General features: G+C 42.2%; 2 protein-coding genes across 5 annotated transcripts in view; both read left to right on the top strand.

The window, feature by feature from the left end:
• The window catches only part of LOC139552730 (bifunctional heparan sulfate N-deacetylase/N-sulfotransferase 1-like), a 146,803-nt gene extending 136,654 nt beyond the window's left edge, over positions 1 to 10,149 (top strand). For all 3 annotated transcript variants that reach the window (XM_071364752.1, XM_071364754.1, XM_071364755.1), the window contains 5 exons: positions 554 to 728; positions 1,035 to 1,205; positions 1,437 to 1,546; positions 4,739 to 4,841; positions 6,645 to 10,149. In XM_071364752.1, the coding sequence (XP_071220853.1) occupies positions 554 to 728; positions 1,035 to 1,205; positions 1,437 to 1,546; positions 4,739 to 4,841; positions 6,645 to 6,764 (679 nt within the window). In that variant the 3' untranslated portion in view covers positions 6,765 to 10,149. The remainder of the gene's footprint in view (positions 1 to 553; positions 729 to 1,034; positions 1,206 to 1,436; positions 1,547 to 4,738; positions 4,842 to 6,644) is intronic.
• A 4,010-nt stretch (positions 10,150 to 14,159) lies between these two features.
• On the top strand, positions 14,160 to 17,220 carry LOC139552729 (small ribosomal subunit protein uS11). Of its 2 annotated transcripts, none has more exons than XM_071364750.1 (5): positions 14,160 to 14,302; positions 15,714 to 15,864; positions 16,010 to 16,171; positions 16,457 to 16,533; positions 17,111 to 17,220. In XM_071364750.1, exons 2-5 carry the CDS (start codon positions 15,716 to 15,718, stop codon positions 17,176 to 17,178), a joined length of 456 nt encoding a protein of 151 aa, XP_071220851.1. In that variant the 5' UTR covers positions 14,160 to 14,302; positions 15,714 to 15,715; the 3' UTR covers positions 17,179 to 17,220. The 2 variants fall into 2 exon arrangements, with proteins under 2 accessions (XP_071220851.1, XP_071220852.1); XM_071364751.1 differs by having other exon boundaries at positions 14,272 to 14,732.
• The last annotated feature ends 537 nt before the right edge of the window (positions 17,221 to 17,757 follow it).

Genomic DNA, 17,757 nt, shown 5'->3' with positions numbered 1-17,757 from the left:
AGCAAACATTCTATAACTGCAGGTGGCAGTTAATCACCGCCCTTTGCTTTATACCTGTTTAGACAACAACTCCAGGTGGCAGTTAATCACCAACCTTGGCTTTATATCTGTTCAGACAACACACTCCAGGTGACAGTAAATGCACCCTTTCATAGACGTAGTAGATGCGCTTGGCCCGTAATACCATACCTGCCAAACCCTCCCCTAACCCGGACGACACTAGGCCAATTGTGCACCTTCTCATGGGTTTCCCTGTCGTAGCCGGCTGCGACACAGCCCAGGATTGAACCCTGATCTGTAGTGAAGCTTCTAGCACTGCTATGCGCCGCTCAGGAGGCCCCTAAAAATCATTCTTTAACCTGTCTCCTCCCCTTCATCTACACTGATTTGAAGTGGATTTAACAAGTGACATCAATAAGGGATCGTAGCATTCACCTGGTCAGTCAGTATTTTGGAAATAGCAGGTGTTCCCAATGTTTTGTCCGCTCAGTGTATGTATCGAGTCCAGTGGCCTTGTTTAAACCCCTGTCTGTCTGTGTGTTATGATTGACAGGTACATGGAGTACTTTCCCCTACCCTCCAACACCAGCTCAGACTTTTACTATGAGAAGAGCGCCAACTACTTTGACTCAGAGGTGGCTGCACGCCGGGCGGCTGCCCTCCTGCCCAAGGCTAAAATAATCACCATCCTCATCAACCCTGCAGACAGGGCCTACTCATGGTACCAGGTGAGCCTCCCTCCCTTTGAGTTAAACCTCTACCAACTGTTACATTTCCAACACCAGACTATATTATAGGGATAGCAATTGGGTGAAATGCTGTGGGTGTCTTGAGGGTAGCATCACTCCTTTTCCAGGTCAGCTGTACTGCTGATTTCACTTGAACTTGGAAATAAAGTAGCTAATATCCTGGTGAAGAAATAGGTGATGTACCGGTTTGTAGGAGTGAGAAATCAGTTGGAATGACCTCTGCAAGGGCACTGGATTAAACTGGCAAGGTGGACTGACTGTCATATCTGTCTGCTCTACTCTTAGCACCAACGTGCCCATGACGACTCAGTCGCCCTGAAGTATACTTTCCATGATGTCATCACTGCTGGCAACGACGCCCCCATCAAGCTGCGGGTGCTCCAGAACCGCTGTCTGGTGCCGGGCTTGTACGCCACCCACCTGGACCGCTGGCTTAGCCACTACCACATCAGCCAGGTAGGTTTGGTAATCTGGGTCCCAGGTGTGCATGGTCATGCTTATGTGTTTGCAGATTTGTTCATAAGCATATCGTTTAAATGTAAACAAACATTGATGTATTCAGTCTGTGTCTATATGTACATGGTTAGTACAGTGGGTGTGTGTATAGATTGTTGCTGGTATTTGAATTTGAGACCGCTCCGCTAGTCTATCTTGACCTACTGTGGTATTTTAACTGTGGTTCCTCAGATCCTGGTTCTGGATGGTCAGGTGCTGAGGACGGAGCCTGCTGCAGTGATGGACAAGATCCAGAAGTTCCTTGAGCTGACAAACACACTGAACTACCACAAGATTCTAGCGTAAGTGTCTTATTAGGCCTGCTAAACACTATAGACTAGAGCCAACATCACTTTTGTAGAAAACGCATGGCAAATGAAGGCTTTTGTTTCCCTAACTGTTTGGCATGTAACATTAAAGTGTATAAATGGTCCAATGCAGCCTTTTTATCTCTATTAAATTAATTCGGTGTAAAAATTAAGTTTCTTACAATTAAAATGGTCGAAAAGAAATAGCTTCTTAGCAAAGGATAATTTCTCAAGCAGTAATTCTTCTAGGACTGTCTGGGAGTGGTCTGAGTGGGGAGGGGAAAACAAAAAATGTGCTTTTATTGGCAGAGAGTTTTGGAACTCTTTCTTATAGGTCGTAATCAATAAAATGTCACAATATGGTACAGAGGGTTCGATTTGGCTGCTGGGGGACAAGGAGACCCCCAGCTTCGCTAAAACCAATGACAACTTTTGTGCATGTGATTTGAACTACACGCGGTTTTAAAGGAATTATTAAATAAATGTTATAGCTAACTGTTTTGTTTTAATATCATCACCTCTTGAAGAGCATTGTCAGAACTACACATTTCTGATTATTCCGCATTTAGCTCTGTCATCAGTAGGGATGCACGATATATCGGTGAACATATCGGAATCGGCCGATATTAACTAAAAATGCCAACATCGGTGTTGGCCCGATGTCTAGTTTAACGCCGATGTGCAAAACCGATATCAAAGCTGACGTGCATACCTATATAACGTATGTACATGACGTAATGACGCCATGTAAAATGTTGTGCTATACGTGCAACACAGCATTCCTAACCTAGCCCACAATGTCTGCTGTGTGGATCGAGCAGTCAACAAGTCGAGCAGTCATTTAAAAGAGTAAGAACATTTCAGCGAGACAACTCGATGGCGAAATCCATTAACGCCAAGATAATGGAATGAATTGCCCTTGACAATCAACCATTCTCTGTCGTGGGTGAACGGTTGATAGATAGTAGTGGTGGCGCTTGGCTTGCATGTGCAAGTTCAGAACACACAACATTCTATAATAGAACTGTGTTATTTCACGTGTCAAATTCGGCTTTCGCCGACTGGTCGAGCACCGGTACACATGTTGCCCTACCGAAGTTGCACAGTAATACCGTCACTGCTATTAGCTTCACGACGTACTATGGAACGCCGTATGGGTGTTTGCATGTCAAAAAAGATACAAGTCAAATTACACTATTTTACGCTTTAAATAAGCTTTTAATTTGACACATCAAATAACAGAGTTATATTATAGAATGTTGTGTGTTCTGAATTTGCACGTGCAAGTCAAGCGCCACCACTACTATCAGTAGATCACTATCAGTGATCATGAACATGAAATGACATGTTCATGATCATGAAAAACATGCATTTACTTACTCTAACTCTGATAGATCTAAATGTGAGCAATTGTTTGGCATTGAATAATCTGTCATTTGTAGTTCTGACTATGCTCTTCAAGAGGTGATGATATTACAACCAAACAGTTAATATTTATTTAACTATCCCGGCACAGTTATTCATGGTTTTAGCGGAGCTGGGCATCTCCTTGCCCACCAACAGGCAAATCGAGCACTCTGCACCTTATTGTGACGTTTTATTGATAATGGCATATACTATACTGAACAAAAATGTAAAGTGTTGGTCCCATGTTTCATGAGCTGAAATAAAAGAACCCAGAAATGTTCCATATGCACAAAAAGCTTATTTTAAAATGTCCCAGTTCATCCATGACCTGCATACTCACCAGACCTGTCACCCATTGAGCATGTTTGGGATGCTCTGGATTGATGTGTACAACAGTGTGTTCCAGTTCCCTCCAATATCCCAGCAACTTTGCACAGCCATTGAAGAGGAGTGGAACAACATTCCACTGCATGAGGCAAATGGTGGTCACACCAGATACTGACTGGTCTTCTGATCCACGACCTTCTTTTGTTTTGTTTTGATATTGGTGACCAGCAGATATGTTTCCAGTCATGTGAAATCTATAGATAAGGGCCAAATGAATGTATTTCAATTGGCTGATTTCCTCATATGAATTGTAACTCAGTAAAATCTTTGAAATTGTTGCATGTTGCGTTTATTTTTGTCAGTGTAATTTACCACATGGTGATGTCAGGCAAATGTTTTTAACCGGCTCTTACACTAAAAGGGCTTTTTTTTGACTGCACTGGGCCTTTAATGCAGGAATGGGCGACTTTGATGGGTGTGGGGGCCACAAAAAATCTGAACTCATCATGAAGGTCCGCAGTTGCTCGCGGGTGTGCGTACCTACATCCGCCACATTGTGATCAAAACAATTTTTGTGGCCCCTCATTTTTGCCATGTGGTGTAGAGAAAATGTTGCAGTTTTAAAGCAATTTGCTGTAATTCTAAACATTTTGACATAGGGTAGAGAGAAATGTTAGCCGTTTTTAATATGTCTAAGTGAGATTGACTAACGAAATCAACTTTGGTCCCCCAGCCGATAATTCTAGCGTTTTAGTTTAGATAGCTGGCTGCTAAACTAACTTAGCAATGAAATTTTTTTCTGCTGAATTGACTATCTGTGAATGACACGAGAAAAACTGCTGATGCACAACCACATTTCTAAATTGCACCTTGTGTATTCTACTATTCTAACTCTCAACATGAAGTTGAGACTCCGACTGAGTTGCTAAAACATTTTAAGTAAAACATTTAAATTGTTGGAAATTCATCCGAGGGCCTTCAAAAGGGTGCGGGACTCCCGTTGCCCATCCCTGCTTTAAAGCATTGAGCTGTTCAACACCGCTGTGATTGTGAAGGATCCTATCTTTTCAGGCGGAGCGGAGGTGCTTGGTTTGAACAGCTTTGATGTGTTTTTCAGAATGCTTACCATCGCTTTGACATTACCATGCCAACCTATTCCCTTTCTTCTGCTTCCCCCTGTTCACAACAACCCCCCCCCCCCCCCCATATCTGTTTCTGCCTCTGATGCTTGACCACATAATCACCCAGCCAGACTGCAGTAAACAGCAACATCTGTCAGCCACATCCCCCTGTGGACAATGGATATGGTTTGTCGCCGTGTCTCTTCTCTAAACACGAAGAGTCGCAAACCATCTGTTCAGGATGTTCCCTTTTAATTAGATTGATGAGCATTAATTTAAACATTCTGACTTGCCTACCTCCATTGTGTGTTTCTGTGTTCCTCTCTTCCAGGTTTGATCCCAAAAAAGGGTTCTGGTGCCAGTTGTTAGACGGAGGGAAGACCAAATGTCTGGGCAAGAGTAAAGGACGGAGATACCCCGACATGGACACAGATGTAAGTTACTATGAACCATGTACACAAACCTCAAAAATGTCTGTCTTTTCCCTCCACTTAAAAACATATTAAATTATGTCACCTTGATAAGCAAGTATTTTTTTTTTTTTTTTATATAGTTGAATTGTCTCTCCTAGAATAGATGTTATAGAAGTATTTCCTACTCTAGTCAGTGGTGCTTTATGGTCTCATTGCTTGTCTGTGACTGCCTCCGCTCAGCTCTTCTCAGGATGGGCATGGAAATCCACCGGATCTGGTAGAGTGTCTCAGGAGCAGCCATGGAGAGGGGTGTTGAGGGGGACAGGGTGGGCATTGAGCTCAGGTCCTTGAAGTTACCTTGACTGTTTTGGCACAGACACCTCTGGGGTAATTAGCTGGGATGACAGGGCTCATGAGACCTGCAGAGCTGCAGTGCCCTCTGCCTGAGTTACTCAGTAGCCTGGACTAAAGCTCTCTCTGCACACTAAGTTAACTAAAGGTCATGTAACATTAAATGTGATGTTGTTCCCTGGGCATAAGAGTTAAATACTCATCATAACATTGAATATTGTTATATAATTTCAATACCAAAACTAGCTGCAAGCAGCCATATACATGTACCTTTGAGTCACTTAGCAGACACTCATCCAGAGCGACTTACACAAGCAATTGGGGTTAAGTGTCTTGCTCAAGGGCACATCGATAGATGTTTCACCTAGTCGACTTGGGGATTTGAACCAGCAAACTTTGTTACTGGCCCAACACTCTTAGCAGCTAGGCTATCTGCCGCCCCATATCTAGGGGTTCAAGCTTTGGCCGCCCAGCGCCACCATCAGGAGAAATTGGACAAGCTACTTCTGTACTTATCACGTTTGCCAAATATCAGAACTCAAAATCACAGATCACGCAGTATGCTTTTGATGGATTATGTACTGTTTTTATGTTGACTACTTTAAAAGTCTTCTATTCCGGAACCGCTTAACCGATTGGCACCTAATTTGGTATGTAAGCATCTATAGACCCACGTCTTTTAACACTCTTAATTCAAACAACATAAGCCAATGAGCTTGCATTAATGTTTTTTCCTGTCCAATATCACCCCCATGAGGCCAAACTGAACCATACTCTACAGGTTAGCTAGAGTTGCAGCCCTGAGCATGTGTCAAATTCCATGACTGAGTCAAACCGATCAAGAGATATGAATATGTGCCCGTTATAGCTCCACCATGTGGTGAATCTGATTAATTGAATGCGAATAACTGTGTCTGATTGATATGCATTTATGTGCCAGGTCACGCCCACTTGAATGTTTATTAGTCAGTAGTGGCCATGTTGTTTACGATGCTAGTCTGGAAAAACATGCATTGTGAGACCTTGGCCGTGTATTAAGTTTTGTGCAGATACATGGCAAATGTGTTCCTTGTGAGGACAGAGACCTTTAATGAATTTCAGGACTAGCTCAAACAGGGTGAGGGGTGTGAGCTTTCAAAGTTAGCATTTTCAGTCACTTGTTATTGCGCCACCATGTGGCCAATTAGCATTGCATGAGCGGTGTGGCCAATTGGCCCTTTACCATGATGCAAGGTTGTAACCTCCAAGGCCCGACCATCTCACGGGAATTAGAATTTTATTTCACCAAATCGTCAGAAGAAAATAACCAATGGCTACAAATACCGTAGGGTTTGACCCAGCTTCGCTGATGAACCCCTAACTGAATGGGTAACTGCTGTATCTAGGGTGGGAGCTACAAACAATGTATGTTTATTAAACATTTTCTTCTATGTGCCCTATATCTGACACACTCTTTCTCTCGTTCTGTGGCAGTCTCGCTCCTTCCTTAGGGAGCACTACAGGGACAACAACATAGAGTTGTCCAAGCTGCTCTATAAGATGGGCCAGCCTCTGCCCAGCTGGCTCAGGGAGGAGCTGCTCCACACCAGGTAGCCTCAGCATGGCCGTGGACACGAGGACAGAGACACCACCCCAACCTGACCCTCCTGTCTCCCACAGAGGGGGATGCACGTGCTCGCCCCTTGGCTCCAGCTATTCACCGCCATGCGGGCTGACCAGGAGCTGAGGAAGGCAGGAGAGACAGGCCCCCCCATGCCAAGTCAGCCCAGCTGTTCCCAGTGGCCCCCAGGGACCCTAGAATGGGTGTGGGCCCTCAGGAGGGAGAAGAGGCAGAGGTGAAGGAGAGACATGAACTGAGTTTAGGATTGTTCTACTTCCTTCTCGGAGAGAATGACACTGGGGCAAAGAGAGAAGAGGGATGTTCCTGTTCCACCACTGAAGTTTGCACTCTCTGACAGACAAGGAAGACGACGTCATTTCTCTGTGCCTGTCATGAACAATACATTAGCCAATAATGGATATTCAAGTGCCAGAGTGGAATGTTAATTTGAAAGTATTTCTGAATTTATATTTTCATAATTAACACTCATACTGCTGGATGTCTGTATTTGTTTCTGAGGTGTTGTGGTTGCACAACTCATCTGTCGAGCCTTTATGTTCTTTTTAACTGTTCCATGTTTTTAATCTGTGTTCATCTGAAAACCTAACTGGAGCCCATGTATTGCTACCACAGACCACACTGACCCTTGACCTTTATCAAGTCAAATTACATTTGGTTGTCTGAGACCTTCAATTGAATGAATTCACAGTGGATTAAAAAAGTTAAATCCATAATGATATTTCCGAACGAGACAAGCTGGCCTTGCCTTGGTCAGTGGAATGTTCCCGCTTGTCCTTGGTTGTAACTTCCTTTAATAATTAAATATTGAAACCCATTCCTAAATACAGCTGATCCTACCATGTCTGTAGAGTACACTGCAAACTGAACATAAATGTGACATGAGAAATGTAGCCGCATGTTAAAAGGCCTTAAGGTAGACATTGCAATTTATCACTGGGGAGATGCGCATCATCATCGCCATCCGATGTGTTACTGTACCGAGCATATCTCTTTGTTTCCACTAGTGATGGTAGAGCAAGTGGAGCATGATGTTGACTGTTTGTTTTTTTTACATTTATTTTGACAGCAGGTTAATGTTATAATCCGCATAATAATTCACATTTCCTATTGCTGACTGATTATTTTCTGGCTCAAATTAAGATCCTACATCTGTAAATTTGCAGTAATGCGCCTCTTATATTTGCACTTCACATTCTTATCAAATGCCTTACCAATTTAAGACTAAATTAAGTTTTGAATAATTGATTAAAAACATTAAGCACTACATTTTTACTGAACCTTCATTTTGACAGGGAGTCGATGCTGAGACCAAGGTCTATTTAACAGATGAGCCCTGTTCAGCACAATAATACACATCAGAATACAATACGCACATTAAACGTCACATTCATATACACATTAAAATAGACGTTATTATACACAACAATACATGTTAAGTAAACTGACACATTCTTCAGTAAAAAGGTCCCCTAACAACCGTCTGAAAGGCCCTAGAGCAGGCCTGGGCAATTCCAGTCCTCGGGAGCCTGATTGGTGTCACACTTTTCCCCCATCCCTAGCAAACACAGCTGATTTAAACTAATTGCATTCTAAACTGAAGATCTTTATTATTGGAGTCAGGTGTGTTGGCTGTGGAAAAAGTGTGACACATCAGGGCCCTGAGGACTGGAGTTGCCCAGGCCTGCCCTAGAGGCACCAATTCCTCCCATTTTAAAGTGTATTGTAGATCATTCCACGTGTAAGGTACAACAAAACTAAAAGCAGGTCTCCCCAACTCAGTGTAGATGGAAGGGATCGCCAGAGTTCTCCATCCCTGAGCCTGAGTCAGGTAGTCCGTACATCTATACGTTATTAATGAGGTAAGGACTCCTGGTCTTTCCCAACTCAACTCAAGCTAAATCCCCTCCCTATGCATTCGGCCACCTGATTTGTTCCTCCTACTGTTCCTGTAAAATTAGGCTATGTGGGAGAGTAGAATGGAAGGTTATCTGTTGATTTACTCCACTGAGGAAGTCTACTGGTTCCCTTAAGCCATAATGTCCTAGTTTACAGTTAGACAACATCACAGTCTCCCCTTTCACCTAGAGTAGAATGACTTGGCCACATGCTAAATCCAACACAGGATGTTGAGGATCGTCAGTCACAGCAACATGTCTCTAGCTCGGCAGCATTTAGCTGCAGTGGTGAAGTTGATTTAGTATTTAGTATGCCCTTTGAACCGAAGCCCACTGGGTCAGTTGATGGTGTAAATGGACGCCTGTAAGAAGTGGTCCTTATCTGTCCCTGTATGATGGCTCTCTCTGCCCCGTCATCCTCATGGTTTATCTATCACCACAGCTTGTGGTCCTAGCTCATTTCAAAGAGACTAATCAGGAGAGTTTTAGTGTTGTGCAAAGACTTGAGCGAAAATGAAAGGAGGTGGAATTGGATTTTGAAGCTGCAAAATCAAACATTCTGAGGAGCTGGTGTTTTCTGTACAGGACACACAGGGCTTTCTTTTCTCCAGTTATTAGTCAAAGTTAGAGGAATGTGAACTGGCATCATTTCATCTGTTCGTTGCTATACAGATACAAAGCATCTAAACATATATGGGGGTTTAATGACATTTCTTTATTGTATTACAGTTCCAGTATGTACAGACACATGATCTACTCTGAATCCATTCTCTCCTAGAAGCACAATATTTATTTCTCAGCACTAGGTGTTAGAAGGTTCTGCTACAACTTTCCTGTTAAGAACAGTCCTTGTTTGTGGTAGGAATTTTGCAGGGCTCCATTTTCTATTTTGTATTACTTGTTCTCTTGTAAGGAAGTGTGGATTTACGAGTCCATTCAAGATTAATTGTATGTAAGGTACTGAATCATGCACCTTGTGTGGTGATACACGGATGCACAAATGCTGCTCTCATTTCGATTTGCTCGAGGAGCTGTAATATATTCACGTTTCCTTTTTTTGTCTTGAGCCGTTTTACAACTTCCTGTGACTTGAGCCATTTTACAATGCAATATGTGGTACAAGTGTTCTGGTTCCAAGTATCAGGGAGGGTGTTGTGGTGTTCCAGCCTATACATTACAGTCAGGAGATGAGCCCAGCACATCTCATGTCTGGGTTGTTCCTTCTTTACCCCACCCCAGCAAAAGTCCTAGTGTTGTACTTTCAAAGATTCTGTATGACATTTAATGAGTAGTTAATTAATGAATGGTTAATATTGGACATTAATGAGTAGTAATTGTTAATTAACTATAAGGAAATAATCATCTGGACTGTACAATCAACCAATTGTTAATATTTTTTTATTGTTGGTAGCTAATATTTTTGTGATTTTTAATTTACAAATAAAGAAACCACTTTTTTAAACTCTTGTCGTGCATCTTCATTTTCTATGTAGTTGATCTCTTGTACAAAGTAAAGTAACAGCTATTAGCCAGGAGAGGGAGCATCATGAAAGCTGTGTAAACTCATGTGGCTCATAGACTGTAAATTGGTTTCTTAGCTGCCAAATGACAATAAATCCAACCTGTATCAGTTCTGCACTGCAAGCACAAACCTCAGCCATCTGTCCCTACTACTGTAAGCACAAACCTCAGCCATCTGTCCCTACTACTGCAAGCTCAAACCTCAGCCATCTGTCCCTACTACTGCAAGCACAAACCTCAGCCATCTGTCCCTACTACTGCAAGCACAAACCTCGGTCATCTATCCCTACTACTGTAAGCACAAACCTCAGCCATCTGTCCCTACTACTGTAAGCACAAACCTCAGCCATCTGTCCCTACTACTGCAAGCACAAACCTCAGCCATCTGTCCCTACTACTGCAAACACAAACCTCAGTCATCTGTCCCTACTACTGTAAGCACAAACCTCAGCCATCTGTCCCTACTACTACAAGCACAAACCTCAGCCATCTGTCCCTACTACTGCAAGCACAAACCTCAGTCATCTGTCCCTACTACTGTAAGCACAAACCTCAGCCATCTGTCCCTACTACTGCATTTCAGCCACACCTGTTGCCGACAGGTGTATAAAATGTAGCAATCTCCGAAGACAGACAAACATTGGCAGTAGAATGGCCTTACTGAAGAGCTCAGGGACTTTCAATGTGGCACTGTCATGTGATGCCACCTTTCCAACAAGTCAGTACGTCAGATTTCTGCCCTGCTAGAGCTACGCTGGTCAACTGTAAGTATTGTTATTGTGAAGTGGAAACATCTAGGAGCAACAACGGCTCAGCTGCGAAGTGGAGTGGTGTAAAGGTCGCTGCCATTGGACTCTGGAGAAGTGGAAAACCGTTCTCTGGAGTGAGGAATCACGCTTCACATTCTGGCAGACCGACGGACAACTCGGGGTTTGGCGGATGCCCCAATGCATAGTGCCAACTGTGAAGTTTGTTGGAGGATTAATAATGGTATGGGGCTGTTTTACATGGTTCGGGGTAGGCCCCTTAGTTCCAGTGAAGGGAAATCTTAATGCTAAACAGCATACAATGAAATTCTTGATGATTCTGTGCTTCCAACTTTGTGGCAACAGTTTGGGTAAGGCCCTTTCCTGTTTCAACATGACAATGCCTTCGTGCACAAAGCAAGGTCCATACAGAAATGGTTTGTCGAGATCGGTGTAGAAGATAGAGGACATTTCACCAAAGGAGCTTGGCACCGTAATAGATTTTAAACTCAACCTTTTGAATCAAGATCATCTGATTTAACACTTGCGCTTTGGTTGCACTGCACACCACCCCCATGTCAATGTACAGATTGAGAGGGTTAAATGGGCATTTTATCCAATGTGTAATTTACATCAATTAAATTACAGGGGTCCTAATTTCAGCAAGCCAGAAGAGATTACAGGGTTTCAGAAGTTGATATGCCTATATAACAATAATATATTACCAAATTGAATGAAGTGGTGCCAATTAAGTCATATTTCTGGATAAAGCCTTTACAGAAACAGAAACGGACATTTAGATGGATGAAAATATGTGCTAAAATGAACTGCCGCATCTTGCATGGGTGGTTAACTTGATCAATTCCTATTACATAAACAATATCCATGTTGGTGGATGTTTGAGTAATCTAGAGCATGTCCAGAATACAGCTCAATCTCCTGTTGACACAAAATGGATGCCTGAGTGAGCAGTGCCCTGTGCTACTACCGCTGACATCCATTATCCCAGAGTGCATCTTGACCAACTTTGGACTTTCAATCATCCTGGCATTCAGAATGAGCCGAAACATTAACCGCACACATTGGTCATTTACTTCAGGGTTTCACCGCCAACTGGCTGAGTATTTCATAGAAGGTGACACTTTCTGTCACAGAGTCCCGACGCTTATGAGGACTGTGTGCTATCGTTCTCTGTGGCCGACATGAGTAAGTCATTTAAGCATGTTAACCCTCGCAAGGCTGCCGGCCCAAACGGCATCCCAAGCCGCGTCTTCAGGGCATGTGCAGACCAGCTGGCTGGAGTGTTTACGGACATATTAAATCTCTCCATATCCCAGTCTGTTATCCCCACTTCCTTCAAAATGGCCACCATTGTTACTTTACCCAAGAAAGCAAAGGTAACTGAACTAAATGATTATCACCTGTAGCACCCACTTCTGTCATCATGAAGTGCTTTGACGGGTAGGTGAAGGTGGTAGGCAACAACACCTCCACCACGCTGATCAACACGGGGGCCCCACAGCGGCGCGTGCTCTGCACAGGAGGTTAGCGGCACCTTAATTGGGGAGGACGGGCTCGTGGTAATGGCTGGAGTGGAAAATTAAGGAGTTGATCATGGACAACAGAAGACAGCAGAGAGAGCACACACTCATCCTCATTGATGGGGCTGCAGTGGAGAGGCTCAAAAGCTTAAAGTTCCTTGGCGTGCACTTCACTGACAACCTGAAATGGTTCCTTCACACAGACAGCGTGATATAAAGAAGGTGCAACAGCGCCTCTTCAACTTCAGGAGGCTGAAAAAATAAACTTAACCCTAACCTTAGCCCCAACCCATAGCCTAGCTAACGTTAGCCAGCTACCTAAGGTTAGCCACCTAGCTAGAATTCGTAATATATCATACATTTAGCAAATTCCTAACATATAGTACATTTTGCAAATTCCTAACATATTGTAAGTTTTAGCAAATTTGTAACATACTGTTTAATATGAATTATAATTTGGAACATATCATACGAAATGGTTGATTGTTATCCACAAATGAATACATAGCATACTGAATGGAATGTCTCGGATTTACGAACAGAATAATACGAAATGCTCTGACACCAGTTTGGGTACACAGTCATTGAACACTGGTCACTTTAATAATGTTTACATTCTGTATTGCCCACTTTATATGTATTTACTGTATTCTAGTCATGACTCATCTTATATAACTACTGCTATACACACCTTTTCTATTCATATACTGGCCTTACTGTTTTTACACACCATTATATGTATATATATTTATATTCTGGTCTCTGACACTGCTCGTTCTGATATTACTTAATTTTTTATTTTTCAGTGTTATGTGTGTATTTATTTATTAAATTTTTTTGCTAGGTATTACTGCACTGCTGGAGCTAGAAACACAAGCATTTCACTGCACCTGCGATAACATCTGCAAATCTTTGTACACGACAAATAAACTTTGATGTGAATCTTAGATGGTAGCCTCTTGGGTGATTCGACTCAGCCATAGATATAGATGGAGGACTCTACTGCCCAAAAACTTGTTTAAGCATGGGCAGTGCCATTGAGGACTTTCACCATTTTGAAGTAGCCAACTGGGTGGGACTTGCTGTGGGTTATGGAAGGACAACATAACTCCATCCAGGTCACCAGGAGGGATCAGCCAATAGATTATACTTGTGAGGAAACATTCCATGACTTGACTAGTTGAATCAGGTGTGCTTGTCTGTGGCAGATGTGCTTGTAACAGATGTGGTTGCAGCTATAAATAATTTCTAAAGATATAATGTGACTCAAGCCTTTTGAATAAGTTACTCAATGAAAATGGAATGTCTCTAAAGACTAAAAAGGCAATGGTCATCATTATTACCCACAAAAATAGTCAACCCTTTGAAAAACATGCATGCTTGGATCCAGAATCTTCAAAATACATTGCAGGAATAAGTAAAGTAAGGAATTCATGAATTAGGTCTGTTTATTATTTTCTCTAAACAAATATCTAGGTCTAAGGACTTTGTAAACAGTTAGAGGATTTTGACATTCTTTAATGTAGTGAAACAAATTGTATAATTTGGCATGGAATATGACAGGACAAAATAGCATTATATATATTGATTATATATTTTCTTGGTTGAAATAGCAGAATTTCCCAAGTTGAAAATGATGCTGTTGAAAAAAATAAACGGCCGATCCTTTCCAAACTGATTGCGTGCTGTGCACATACAAACCGCTAAGAGGCAGTAAAGAGCAAGATCCACTTCCGGGGGGTAACTTTCAACCCGGTTGCGAAAGTTCTTTCCTTTTCTGTTTCGGCATTACTAGAGACACACACAGGTAAATTATCGCAAATTTGTTATCCAAGTGAATCCTCAATCCCGTAAAGTATATATTGCCCCTTGTCCTTGTATTCGATAAAGTAAGCGTTTATAGCTAAGGAAAATGTGCAATTTGTTCGAAAATAGGACTAGAAGTTTATGGATTAGACTACTTTAGTGTAGGCTGGAAGAAGCGATTTCCATCATAGCAAGGCCTGAAAATGTAGTTTTCTGAAGCACATTGAGTGGGGTTCATGTGTAACTAGTTATATTAACCATATTGTGCCGAATGTCTTCACTCGTGTGCATATTTGCTGCTGGGAAGTGTTATCTATGTCTATATTGTACCGGAGTGTCATGTGGGGTGGAGTGTAGCTTGCTCATGGTGCGCTAACGGTTAGCTCTTGTAGCTAGCTTGCTGTCGCTTTGGTTGGACCCGTGCTAACCAGGTAAACTATGGGCCACTGTAGTTTTTAGTCTTTACATTGTTGTGACAAGCACACATTGTCGTGTTATACATTCTGGTGTCTGGTAGTTAACAAAAAGTTAGTTGACCTTAACGCCACTCCACTGGCGTGTGTTGCCATGTGACACTTGTATACACTGGTGTAAAGTTCGTAAGTAAAAATGTTTTAAAGTATTACGTAAGTCGTTTTTGGGGGGTATCTGTACCTTGATAATATTTTGCCTGCTTCAACTTCCTAAAGAAAATAATGTACTTTTTACTCCATACATTTTCCCTGACACCCAGAAGTACTCGTTACATTTTGATAGGAAAATGGTTCAATTCACACACTTCTCAAGAGAACATCCCTGGTCATCTCTACTGCCTCTGATCTGGCAGACTCACTAAAAAATGAACACAAATGCTTAGTTTGTAAATTATGTTGGAGTGTGTCCCTGGCTATCCTAAAATAAAAACAAGCACATTGTGCCTTCTGGTTTGCTTACTATAAGGAATGTTAAATGGTTTATACTTTTGGTACATTTTAGCAATTCCATTTACTTTTGATACCAAATACTTTTCCTCTAGTATTTTACAGGGTTGACTACCTTGAGTTGTTTTCTATTAAGATATCTTTACTTTTACTCAAGTATGACAATTGAGTACTTTTTCCACCACTGCTTGTATATAACGTTAGCTAGTAGTTATTGGCCAGTTGCAATAATGGTTGACATTTTGCTAATTATTCTCATTGTGCACATAACTAGTGAGTGACACTTTTTAAATACAGCAATTCAAACGCATCTTGTGGTGAAGTTGTCTAGTAATGTATCCATCCTCTACCAGGAGTCAGGATCTAGCCAGTTTGCTAGATATAGATATGAAAATGTTACTTCCTGCCTCGCCCCAATCCGGTCACTTGCTAATGCCAGGATTGGTAACTGACGCTTAAACTAAATGCTGACCGACGTATATTCCTCTGCAGCTATGGCACCTCGCAAGGGTAAAGAAAAGAAGGAAGAACAGGTCATCGCTCTGGGACCTCAGGTTGCCGAAGGCGAGAATGTCTTTGGAGTCTGCCACATCTTTGCATCCTTCAATGACACCTTCGTTCATGTCACTGACCTCTCCGGCAAGTAAGTACTGGAGGCATTGGAACCGTGCATGCTCGGCTTTGGAAAATATTCAAGTGGCCTGATACATTATCAATCGACCTGCATTATTGTTTGTTCAGTGTTGATTTCAAATGCTTTGCCCTAAACGTGTCCCGGTACCCTCCAGGGAAACTATCTGCCGTGTGACTGGTGGTATGAAGGTAAAGGCCGACAGAGACGAATCCTCCCCCTACGCTGCCATGTTGGCCGCCCAGGATGTGGCACAGAGGTGCAAGGAGCTGGGAATCACTGCCCTGCATATTAAGCTGAGGGCCACTGGCGGTAACAGGTAATGAATCCCTCCCTCTGTTCGCTGAAGCGCAACCTATTATTGCTCCGTCAGAACTTGTCTTTTGTACATCCACTGGGTTGCACAGTGCTTGATGTAGCTAAATAGTTTTGGTAGGCCACATTGTTTCCTTTTGACTACTATTCTTGTTACCACTGTAAATAGAACAATCCATTTAGGAGTGCAGTCTATATTTTGCTTAGTCTTCTGAGTTGTGGAACTGGATCTCTCTAGTCGACTACACATTAGATTTGTCTTTTGTGTAACTGAAGATTTTCCTTTCAGAACCAAGACCCCTGGACCAGGAGCACAGTCTGCTCTCCGTGCCCTAGCTCGTTCTGGCATGAAAATCGGACGCATCGGTAAGCTTTAGCTCAGCCGTCCTGTTGGGAGAATAATTTATTTGATATACCAATGTTTCTCACCCCTCGCCTTGGACCAATGGATGGTCCCGTCCACATGTTAGTTATAGCCCCTGCACTGATGTGGTTGAGTCAACTAATCAAGGAGAGGGTTGGGAAACACTGTACCATGCTTGTGCATATTTAATGCGTCAATGGTGAAATCTATTGGTTGTATGATGTTTTCCAGAGGATATACATTTTTCAGTTGAAAATGTATTTTTTGCTGGTCTTGAATACTACATGTGAAACAGTTCAACTCTTCTCTTGGGAGTGTCCTGAACAAGGAGGCTGTGTTATTTACATTACAGTTTACGCTATACTCTCGCATGATGTAGTCACAGCCATGGCATTTTTTACACTTGTCATTTAGCAGACGCACTTATTCAGCGTGATGTATCGTTAGCGAGTCGCTCTATTCCAATGCCCTAAAGACCATATTAATTACAAATGTAAATGGGGGTGTCAATGAATCTGGGATTCAATGTACAATTCTGTTAATGCATGTGAAGACCACCAATGCTCTCTCTCCTTGCAGAGGATGTCACCCCTATTCCATCAGACAGCACCCGGAGAAAGGGAGGTCGTCGTGGGCGTCGTCTGTAAATGTGCTTTGAGTTTTTCACTCAATAAAAGGTTAATTCCAAACAACCGTTTTGTCTGGTTCTTCAGTGTGTTTTCTATTTGTTTCCAAGTCTTTCTAGGAAAATAAAGATATATACACACAGAGTACCAGTCAAAAGTTTGGACACCCCTACTCATTCAAGGGTTTTTCTTTATTTTAACTTTTTTCTATATTGTAGAATAATAGTGAAGACATCAAAACGATGAAATAACACGTATGGAATCATTTAGTAACCAAAAGTGTTTTTATATTTCCGATTCTTCAAAGTAGCCACACTGCCTTGACGACAGCTTTGCACACTGTATTCTCTCAACCAGCTTCACCTGGAATGCTTTTCCAACAGTCTTGAAGGAGATCCCACATATGCTGAGTACTTGTTGGCTGCTTTTCATTTATTTGGGCTGCAATTTCTGAGGCAGGTAACTAATGAACTTATCATCTGCAGCAAAGGTAACTAACTGGGTCTTGGGTATTTTCTTGTGGCGGTCCTCATGAGCCAGTTTCATCAAAGCTTTTGATAGTTTTTGTGACTGCACTTAACTTTCAAAGTTATAAATTTT

The sequence above is a fragment of the Salvelinus alpinus genome, chromosome 24 (genome assembly GCF_045679555.1).
Source record: "Salvelinus alpinus chromosome 24, SLU_Salpinus.1, whole genome shotgun sequence".
Classification (NCBI taxonomy): domain Eukaryota; kingdom Metazoa; phylum Chordata; class Actinopteri; order Salmoniformes; family Salmonidae; genus Salvelinus; species Salvelinus alpinus.
This window is presented reverse-complemented; position numbering and strand designations above follow the sequence as displayed.